This window comes from Mus pahari, chromosome 18 (assembly GCF_900095145.1).
Source record: "Mus pahari chromosome 18, PAHARI_EIJ_v1.1, whole genome shotgun sequence".
Lineage (NCBI taxonomy): Eukaryota > Metazoa > Chordata > Mammalia > Rodentia > Muridae > Mus > Mus pahari.
Genome location: NC_034607.1, coordinates 2869651 through 2879795, shown reverse-complemented (window position 1 = coordinate 2879795; position 10145 = coordinate 2869651). Strand labels below are relative to the sequence as shown.

At 47.3% G+C, this 10145-nt stretch overlaps 1 protein-coding gene, 1 long non-coding RNA gene and 2 other non-coding genes across 4 annotated transcripts in view; all 4 read left to right on the top strand.

Moving 5' to 3' along the window:
* Window positions 1-1169, top strand: part of LOC110335998 (heat shock 70 kDa protein 1A) — a 3006-nt gene extending 1837 nt beyond the window's left edge. The window contains exon 2 of the mRNA XM_021218432.2: window positions 2-1169. Within this exon, the coding sequence (XP_021074091.1) occupies window positions 2-462 (461 nt within the window). The 3' untranslated portion in view covers window positions 463-1169. The remainder of the gene's footprint in view (window position 1) is intronic.
* A 3133-nt stretch (window positions 1170-4302) lies between these two features.
* On the top strand, window positions 4303-6628 carry LOC115062509. Its single transcript, XR_003842463.1, has 5 exons — window positions 4303-4402; window positions 4581-4618; window positions 4834-4874; window positions 6104-6241; window positions 6409-6628. It is a non-coding gene; the product is annotated as an uncharacterized LOC115062509 (long non-coding RNA).
* On the top strand, window positions 4679-4741 carry LOC115062566. Its single transcript, XR_003842503.1, has one exon. It is a non-coding gene; the product is annotated as a small nucleolar RNA SNORD48 (small nucleolar RNA).
* Window positions 5933-5998, top strand: LOC115062565. Its single transcript, XR_003842502.1, has one exon. It is a non-coding gene; the product is annotated as a small nucleolar RNA SNORD52 (small nucleolar RNA).
* Window positions 6629-10145: the final 3517 nt, after the last annotated feature.

Below are 10145 nucleotides of genomic sequence, written 5' to 3'. Positions count from 1 at the left end.
ACGGCCACCGACAAGAGCACCGGCAAGGCCAACAAGATCACCATCACCAACGACAAGGGCCGCCTGAGCAAGGAGGAGATCGAGCGCATGGTGCAGGAGGCCGAGCGCTACAAGGCGGAGGACGAGGTGCAGCGCGACAGGGTGGCCGCCAAGAATGCGCTCGAGTCCTATGCCTTCAACATGAAGAGCGCNGTGGAGGACGAGGGTCTCAAGGGCAAGCTCAGCGAGGCTGACAAGAAGAAGGTGCTGGACAAGTGCCAGGAGGTCATCTCCTGGCTGGACTCCAACACGCTGGCGGACAAGGAGGAGTTCGTGCACAAGCGGGAGGAGCTGGAGCGGGTGTGCAGCCCCATCATCAGCGGGCTGTACCAGGGTGCGGGTGCTTCCGGGGCTGGGGGCTTCGGGGCCCAGGCTCCCAAGGGAGGCTCTGGGTCAGGACCCACCATCGAGGAGGTGGATTAGAGGCCCCTCTCCTCTTGGCTCTCCGGGTATGGTCTAGAAGACAGACTCGTCGCACTTGATAGCTGCTTTGGCACGGATTACTGTCTAGTTTATTTGTAGTCCTCTCCGTAGTTTAGTTTAAAGTCACAGCCTCTCTTAAGGTAATTGAGTTGATTGTTAAATTTTGTATGCTTATATTTTTTTATATTCAAATTCACGTTGGGAGCTTCTCTATGCACTGTACCAGGGGATTTTGTTTTATAGCTAATGATGTGTAAAGTCTAAAGACTTTTCGGTATTTTTATATCAGTGTTCCAGTGGCCTGGGAAGACATAGTCTTTGCTGCCCGGTTCCCTCGAGATGGTCATCTCTAAGACAAACTGTCTTTCAGAAACGTCTTGGCACTGTGTACTACATAACTCTTCTCTTTTGTACTTAAAACTTGATCTGCTTGTCCATGTTGAGGGTCTGTGGTATAACCAGTATGTTCTTTGCATTTAATCTAACCGGGTTAAAGATGGTGTATCCTTCCTGAAAACATGTCCACACTGCCACCTTGTGAACATTTTTTTCTTTGCATCACTACAAACTATTGAAAAAACTTTTATGACTTAAATATTCAAAATAAAAGTTACAAGTATATTTTGTTGGTTTGTATGTTGAGAGGGATAATGGATTCTGGGTTTATGTGGATTTCTTAAGTTTTGTTTTGTTTTTTTGTTTTTTTGAGACAGGGTTTCTCTGTGTAGCCCTGGCTGCCCTGGAACTTACTCCGTAGACCAGGGTGGCCTCGAACTCAGAAATCTGCCTCCCGAGTGCTGGAATTAAAGGCGTGCACCACCATGCCCGGCTTTTTTTTTATTATTAAAGATTTATTTATTAATTATGTGTGAACATACTGTAGCTGTCTTCAGACACCAGAAGAGGTCATCAAATGGTTGTGACCCACTATGTGGTTGCTGGGTTTTGAACTCAGGACCTTCGGAAGAAACTGGAAAAGGGATTTGGGTTTTGTTTTGTTTTGGAAGTTTGGATTTTCAGTGCAGTTATGCGTGAAGTACAGGTATTTCTTTGAGGGTTGGGCTCATTCATGGGAAAAAGAGTGGTGCTGTAGTTTGGGGTCAGTGGAAGAGGGACTCATGGGGCTATGAGAACTCAGCTCTCCCTTACCCTCCAGGTCCTGAATCCTGAACAGTGTTTCCTGATCTAAGGTTTGGACCCCTATTGCAGTCAAATGACTCTTTCACAAGGGTTGCATAAGACATTGAAAATTACAGGGGTTTTTGTTTGTTTTTTGTTTTGTTTTGTTTTTGTTTTTCGAGACAGGGTTTCTCTGTGTAGCCCTGGCTGTCCTGGAGCTCACTTTGTAGACCAGGCTGGCCTTGAACTCAGAAATCTGCCTGCCTCTGCCTCTCAAGTGCTGGGATTAAAGGCCTGTGCCACTACTACCCGGCTAAAATTACAGATATAAAGTACCAACACCAATTATTTCCCATGGTTGGGTGTCACCACAACATGGGGAACTTAAGGATAGCAACATTAGGAAGTTTGAGAGCCACTGCTCTGGACAGTGAGCTTTGTCCCCCACTGAGCCATCTGGTTTAGCTTTGTTTTCTGAGACAGCCTTTCCCTATGCAGTCCTGGCCAGCCTCAACCTCTGACCCATATGCCTTTCCCAAACCTGGTTTCTTCTTCTTCTTTTTTTTTTTTTTGGTTTTTCGAGACAACCTGGCTTCTTTATCACTTTTTGAGACCTTTTACAGGGTTGCCCAAACTATATTTATACTTTCTCTGTAGCTCAGCCTGGCTTAGAATTTGCCATTTTCAGACCATCCCCCTGAACCTGCCAGTTGTGACCAGGCGCCATGTCTGGCTATCTTTTTTCTTTTGGGGGGAGGGGCAGGGGTCGTGTGTGTGTGTGTGTGTGTGTGTGTGTGTGTGAGAGAGAGAGAGAGAGAGAGACAGAGACACAGAGACAGAGACAGAGACAGAGAGACACAGAGACAGAGACAGAGAGACAGAGAGAGACAGAGTCTTTCAGTGGAGCCTTAGCTGGGCTGGAAGTGATTATTTTAGGCCAGGCTGCTCTCCGGTCTCTGCCTCTCCAATGGTGGGATTATGGGCACCGTGGCACCTCACCCATCCACTTTATCCCCACCATCCCCATCTCTCTTTCCAGGTCTGGTGATGTAGAGGATGCCTTACCATGTCCAAGGCATTTTAAGCAGGCAGAAACTAGGGGACAGAGCTGCTTTCCTCGAAAGCCTTTTGATCCATGGCTCTTCCAGCGTTTTAGTGGGGGTAATGCCAGCCTTTGAGAGCTGGGGAGTGTAGGTCAGTGGAGACTGCTTGCCTAGTATGCATGAGGCCCTCAATTCAATCCCCAGCTCCATGGAGAATGAATCGATTTGTTGGGCAGGGTGTAAACTGCATGTAATTCTAGCATGTCCAGACAGAAGCGTTAAGGCCACCCTAGGGTTCTTTACCCTAGTAAACAGTAATAGTTCAATAGAGGCCAAGGCGATTATGCTCAGTAGAGAAGCAGTTAATCCGTAAGCCATTTTACTCTGTCAGAGGTCATTTCTGGCTGTACGTGCACACAGTTTGGAACTGAAGAGCCTCTTCCCATAACTCTCCCAGGTGGAACTTGGGCCTAGGAACTGAGAAATGTATCGAACACATAATTACTATAGGATTCTTAGATTTTAAATTTTGGTTATGTTCTGAGGCACTGTCTCATTGGGTAGCCCTGGCTGCCCTTGAACTCATAGAGATCTACCTGCCCCTGCCCCTGCCTCTCGAGTGCTGGGATTAAAGTTGTGCATCACCGCTTCTGGCTAGAATGTATTTAAAAATGAAGATAGAGAAGCATATAGTGCCTCACACATGTAATTTCGGCATTAAGCAGAAGGAAGTAGGAGTGTTCACCGTCGTGGTACAGAATTGCTGTCAAAAAAAAAAAAAAAAAAAAAAAAAAAAGACAAAGGGCTGGAGCAGTGGCTCAATGGTCAGAAGCACTTACTGCCCTCTCTAAGGACATGGCTTCAGTTCCCAGGACCTATCACCAGGTGGCTTTCAACTTGCTTTAACACACAAATACAATCAATTTTAAAATATTTTTCAAAAGCTGGCCAGTAGTGTTGTATGCCTTTAATCCCAGCACTCGGGGCAGAGGCAAGTAGATATCTATGAGTTCGAGGCCAGTCTAGTGTGTTTGTGTGTGTGTGGCTTTTTTCCCCTTTAAATAAAAATGTTGGGGCCGGTGAGATGGCTCACCGGTTAAGAGCACTGGCTGCTTTTCCTGAAGTCCTGTGTTCAATTTCCAGCAACCCAATGCTCCTGACCCTGTACAAGGGAATCTGACGCCCTCTTCTGGCACGCGGGTGTACATGCAGCAGAGCATTCGAATTTTTTTTTTTTTTTTTTTTTTTTTTTAAATGGAGAGCAGAAGCTGAGGTGCAAAATCAGATTTTTCTGCCTTGTGGAGGCAATATGAGTCCTCTGGCGTAGAGTGGATCCAAACCTGAGTACAGAATCCATAAAGCCATAAGCCTATAGGAGACCAAAGAGCAGACCTACCCTGTAGGAGCTCCAGGGTCTTTACCCAACCTTGGCCGTTTAGGTTGCCTCTTTCTTTCTTTCTTTTTTTCTCTTTCCTTTGGATTGGTAGTTTATCAAATTGTCATCATATACATGATTCTCTACTCAGGACAGTAAGAAACATAATTCTTCCTTCCCTTCGCATTTGTCAGCGCGATCAAGTCAGGCATATGAGAAGACGACTATGTCCGTCAGGACCCCCGGCCGGCGCGGGTATAAATAGCGGAGGCGGGCGGCCACCGGTCTCTTTGTGCGCCCGCCTGCTCTCATATCTGTCCGTTTCCACTTCGCTGCTCTCCACCGGTCTCGGCGTGGTCTGTGGATTCCGGAGAGCAAGGCATGCGTCGGCTTCGTGCCGCAGGTATCCTGGGGTCCTATGGGGAGCGCTCTGCGGTGTGGGGCCGGGTATGATGACCCACATTTACAGACTAGAGTTTCTGATGTCCACGTGACGCCACCCCTTGTAACTGACCCAGCCCGGGGTCGGGGCTGCAGGCCGGGGACGCTCGGACCCGTGCTCACTCAGTGATCTCTTCCAGGTTCCTGGCCCACGCCAGCCGGACCCAGTAGCATAATGGTAAGCGCATGCTGGCGAGGGATGGGCGGTGTGAGCAGGGGCTGACTGCGGGGAGAGGACAGTAATGATGATTTCTGGTGATTCTGAGTGTCTCGCTGACGCCGTCACCGCAGCGCGCTGACCGTCCCCGGGTCCGAGATCGGCAGTGGCTTGGGTTTTGAGTTTCGTGGCCTGGAGTTCTTAGTAATGTACTTCTGTGTCTTGCTTTCTGTTAGGGGTTTGAGAACATACGCTGGCTGCCTACGCTTGAAGAAAGGTTAGTATTAGGATCCAAAAGCCTTGAGTTCCTCTAAGACTGTTTTTCTTGGGTTGTATTGGTCTAGCATGCTTGCCCCTTGCTTGACTTTTTGGAAGGGGAGGACAGGTTTCTCCATGTAGCCCTGCTTGCCCTCCTCTCAGACCCCCCTACCTCTACTTTCTGGAATTAAAGGCATGCAGCACCACCCACCAGCCCTTGCTTTGTTCTTAAAGTAGTGCCTCCATTAGCCAGTCTCTAAGCAAGCCACCACCCAGCCATCTTTCTTTAGATCGCAACTAATCTTCCTAACTCTAAATCTGTGGTGGGTCCACGAGCTGCCTTGATCATTTCCTTGTGCCTTTAATTTTTGAATGCTAGTAAAGATTACTCCATGGCAGTGGTTCTCAGCCTTCCTGAGAACCTTTAATGCAGTCGTGATGTTCCTAACAATTGTATTTTCCTTGCATCTTCATAACTAATGTTTGCTATTGCGATACACAGATTGTCCTGTCTGGGACCCTTGGTAACACAGGGTGAGAGCCACGTTCTAGACCATTTAAGTATTTACACAGGCACTCAATTCAGGATGGCCTTTGTCCTGGCTCCATCCACCTTTTTTTTTTTTTTTTTTTTTTTAAGATTTATATATGTGTGAGTACAGTGTTGCTGTCTTCAGACACACCAGAAGATGGCGTCAGGTCCCATTACACATGTTTGTGAGCCATCTCTCCAGCCCATGCCACCTTTTTTTTTTTTTTTTTTTTTTTTGGTTTTTCAAGACAGGGTTTCTGTGTAGCCCTGGATATCCTGGAACTCACTTTGTAGACCAGACTGGCCTTGAACTCAGAAATCTTCCTGCCTCGGCCTCCTGAGTGCTGGGATTAAAGTTGTGCACCACCACGCCCGGCTACATGCCACCTTTTTTCGTTAAAGGTTATGACAGTTAAATTTCAGTATCCAGAGGTTTTTGGCTTTATATAGCTCTGCGACAGTCCAAAACCTAACTGTGTGCACTGGCTGCCACCCTGTGACTGTTACCTCTCAGATTAACATTCCCTGTATGGTGCCCCTCAGTTGAGAATGATGATTTCACAGACTAGAGTCTCTGACACTGTCCTTGATGTCAACTATAAATCTGACTCACTTGGGGAACCTGAATTTTTACTCTTGATTGAGCCCAGTGTCCAGCCCTGGCCCTGAGGTACATACCCCGCTCCTGTTTCTTATTGTGCCCATCTTAACTCCAGGGTGATCTCTAGAGACTGCGCAGGGGCCCCGTCCCCTCACCTAGATGTCGGCTAACCTTGGGATCCAGACAAAGGTGGAATCCTAGAAGTGACCTGGATGGCCTAATGATCTCACGTCTGAGAGCCAGCCCTGAAAAGGTGGGTGGTTAGCTCACTTTCAGTGTAATAAAGCACTAAAGGCAGGGTGGAGTCGTAGAAGGCTATGTATGATGTCACTAGGGCCTGTAAAGTTGATAAGCATAATGAACCCGCTTTGTGTTTACTGTTTTCCCTTCATGGTGCTAAAAATATTCTTGATTTTTCAGGGCTTTGCTCCTACTCACACTGGCAAGTTGGATGCCTTTTTACTGCATTGCTGTCAGCTATCTGAACATGAGTGGCTGTAGGGTGTAAGCTATGCATGCTGGCTGCCCTACGCCCGCCCAGACTGAACCAGGACCTCACTTGAACATGAGTATTAGACAATGTAAAAACTTACCTTGCCCAGACTTGATATAACAGCTTGGAAATGCATAGTTTCGTGAAAGAGCCTAATAAAATACTTTTTAAAGTACTTAATTTGACTATTTTGCGTCACTTTGTGGGGAGGTATGAAAAGATAATACAGGTGTCATCACCTGTCCGCCTTGAGCTAGTCATTACATGTGAGTCTGGTTTGGGATCCCTTTCTGGAAGCACAGATGAAATTTCTATACAGACCTGTAAGGCTGACCACAGTTTTAGCCCAAAGATTGGCATCTGGATCTGTCAGATCTTTCTGCCAGAGCAAGTCAGCCTCCACTCCCCTAAGCTCCCACTCTGCAGAGGGTGAAGGATGCATCAAGCCTCCTGGGAGTTAAACCCCAGCCTTCTGGAGACCTCAAGTACCTGCTTAGCATGGTAACATGCTTAGAAGCTAACATGATAGATACCTGCAACCTAGCACTTGGGGTGGAGGCAGAAGGATCACTACTGCATAGAGGGCTCCTAGCCACCTGAGAGCACTTGACCTGGGTAATAAAAGATTCAAGGAGGCTGGAGAGATGGCTCAGTGGTTAAGAATACTGACTGCTCATCCCCTCTTCGATGTATGTAGGCAGTTACCATGTACTTAGTAAATAAGTAGATTTAAAAGCTCTAGTGGGTAGTTAATTCAATGGCCACACAAAACCATTGAGTTAGAAAACAAAAGGAATGTGAGAAAGACTTACAAAGAGCTTTGATCAATTTTCTTTTCTCTAAAGGTAGTGTGCAGTAGGCCCAGCTGTGGAGGCACATGCCTTTAATCCCAGCACTAGGGAGGCAGAGGCAAGCAGATTTCTGATTTTCTGAAAGGCCAGTCTTGTTGATTTCAGGCCAGCCTGGTCTACAGAGTTGAGTTCAAGGACAGTCGGCTACACGGGGGTCCGGGAGTGGGGAGGATGTTTGAGCTGGGGGAGGAGGCACACACGGAGCTGCATAGTGAGACCCTGTCTGGAAACAATAAGGAAAAAAACACACAAACAGGAAAAGAGGTTTTTATGTCTATGGATGATTTGTCTATGGACACATGGGAGGAAATCCCACAGAGGCCAGAAGAGGGCATCAGGTCCCCTGGAACTGGAGTTACAGACAGTAGTAGTACTGGTTAAACCTGGGGAAGAAGAGCCAGTGCATGCATGGGAACTTCTTACCCTTATGGGTATACTGAATATAATCACTTAGAATATTTGACTATCTTAGGGGAGAGGGGTGATTAAGATTCTGGAGGTGCCAGATGGTGGCTGCACATGCCTTTAATCCCAACACTCAGGAAGAAAAGGCTGGCAGATCTCTGAGTTTGAGGCCAGCCTGGACTACAGAATGAGTTCCAGGACAGCCATGGCTACACAGAGGAACCCTATCTTGAAAAAAAACAAACAAAACAAAAAGATTCTGGAGAGGGGCTAGAGAGATGGCTCAGTGATTAAGAGCACTGGATGCATTACAGATTTGGTTCCCAGCTCCCATCTGCTGGCTTATGACCAACTCCAGTTGCAGGGGATCCAACCCTTTCTGGCCTTTGGCACCAGGAATACATGTGGTGCACAGACACACATGCAGGCAAAACACATGAATAAAATAAACTTGAAGCAGTAGAAAAAAAGTTTCTAAAGGCATACAGAACAAAAGTTAGCTCTGACCAACCTGGTCACTGTTACACTCCCCTCAAGAATAGGCAAATAAGCATACTTCTTACTCCCAGAGAGTAAAATATGGTAGGTAATATTCACACACACACACAAACACACATCTTCAAACGGCTGGCACAGACTAGTATGAGTGGCAAAGCCTACTCAGTGCCTCACCTGGCATCTCCTAACCATTGGCATCTCCTAACTGGTCAATCATTCCTGTAAATGGTCAACTATCCAAAGGTCTTGTTTTCATTCCTTCTTGCTTCCATGGTCCAAACTGCCCCCACCCCGGGGTGGTCAGACCTCCTTTCTGGTGCCAGTCCAGGTTCAAGGCATAAGCTTTAACCATGATCAGGGTGAGAGTCACATGGGGCTTGGGATGTAGCTCATTGGGCAGTCCTGGGGCTGCTCACCACAGCACTGGGCATGGTGGGAAGGTCAGAAGTCCAAGGTCATCTTCAGTGGTGTAGCTAGTTCTGAGCCATGTAAGATCTTGTTCAAAGGGCTGGTGAGATGGTTCAGCAGGTAAGAGCTCCCAACTGCTCTTCCAAAGGTGCAGAGTTCAAATCCCAGCAACCACATGGTGGCTCACAACCATCCTTAATGAGATCTGACTCCCTCTGGAGTGTCTGAAGACAGCTACAGTGTACTTACATATAATAAATAAATCTTTAAAAAAAAAAAAAACTTAAAAAAAAAAAAGAGATCTTGTTCACAAATCAAAACAAAAAAAAAAGCCTAATATGATGGACGCCTTTGATCCAGCACTGGGATACAGAGGGAGGCTGATCTCTGTGAGTTCAAGGCCAGCATGCTCTACATAGGGAGTTCCAGCAGCCAGAGCTACATAGCCAGGGCTGTTAGACAGAGAAACCCTGTCTCAAAAACAAACAAAACAAAAGACTTTTTTTAAAATACATAATCCAAATTCCTCCAATTCATAATCCCCATCAGCCTTTATCTGTAGTTCCACACACCAGAAGTGGAGCAATCACAGAAGCTGCCATCCTTCCACTCTTTCCCCTCAGCGGCCATCTGCTGGAGCAGGCTGGAAGCCAGGCAGTCATTGAGCTTCCCTGGACCCCTCACACTGTCTGGTCTTCCCACACGATGCCTCCCCAGGACCAAAGAACTGTGACTCACCGTGACCAGCCTAGATGCTAACAGTTAAAATCTTAGGCATGACTATTAATAAAAATAATATTTTTACATTCTTACCTCAAGCTCATTTTCCTGTAACTAATCAAAGGCTGTCCAGGACAGCCTGATTCCATAAACCACAGATATGGGACGCTGGCTGCCTGGAGCAAAAGCACTCTTGTCAGGCTAGCAGCCAGAGCACAGCTTGCCAGTGCCAGAGAACTCTGAGAGAGCCTCACAATCCCAGTTACAGACCCTGAAGGCATGTCCCCAGCCAGGGCTGTTGGAAACACTCTGGACCTGTTTTGTTTTGTTTTTTCGAGACAGGGTTTCTCTGTGTAGCCTGGCTGTCCTGGGACTCACTTTGTAGACCAGGCCGGCCTTGAACTCAGAAATCTGCCTGCCTCTGCCTCCCGAGTGCTGGGATTAAAGGCGTGTGCCACTACGCCCGGCTAAGTCTGTATCGTTTTTATTAAGTTATTTTATGTGTATATGCCTGGCACCATGTTCGTGCCTAGTGCTTGCAGAGCCCAGTAGAAGGTGATGGCTCCTCTGGACCTGGAGTTAACAGATGGCTGTGAACAGCCATGTGGGTGCTAGGAATCAAAGCCAGCTCCCTTGGAATCGCAGCCTGAGCTCTTACCATGGGACCGGCCATCTCTCAGTGCCCCTGTATCAGGGTTTTGTGCTTTTGCAAGCTTCAGTGAACTGTAAAAGACTCCAGAGCTACTCCTACTTAGACAGGGGGGGTTACCTCCCCTGGTGAC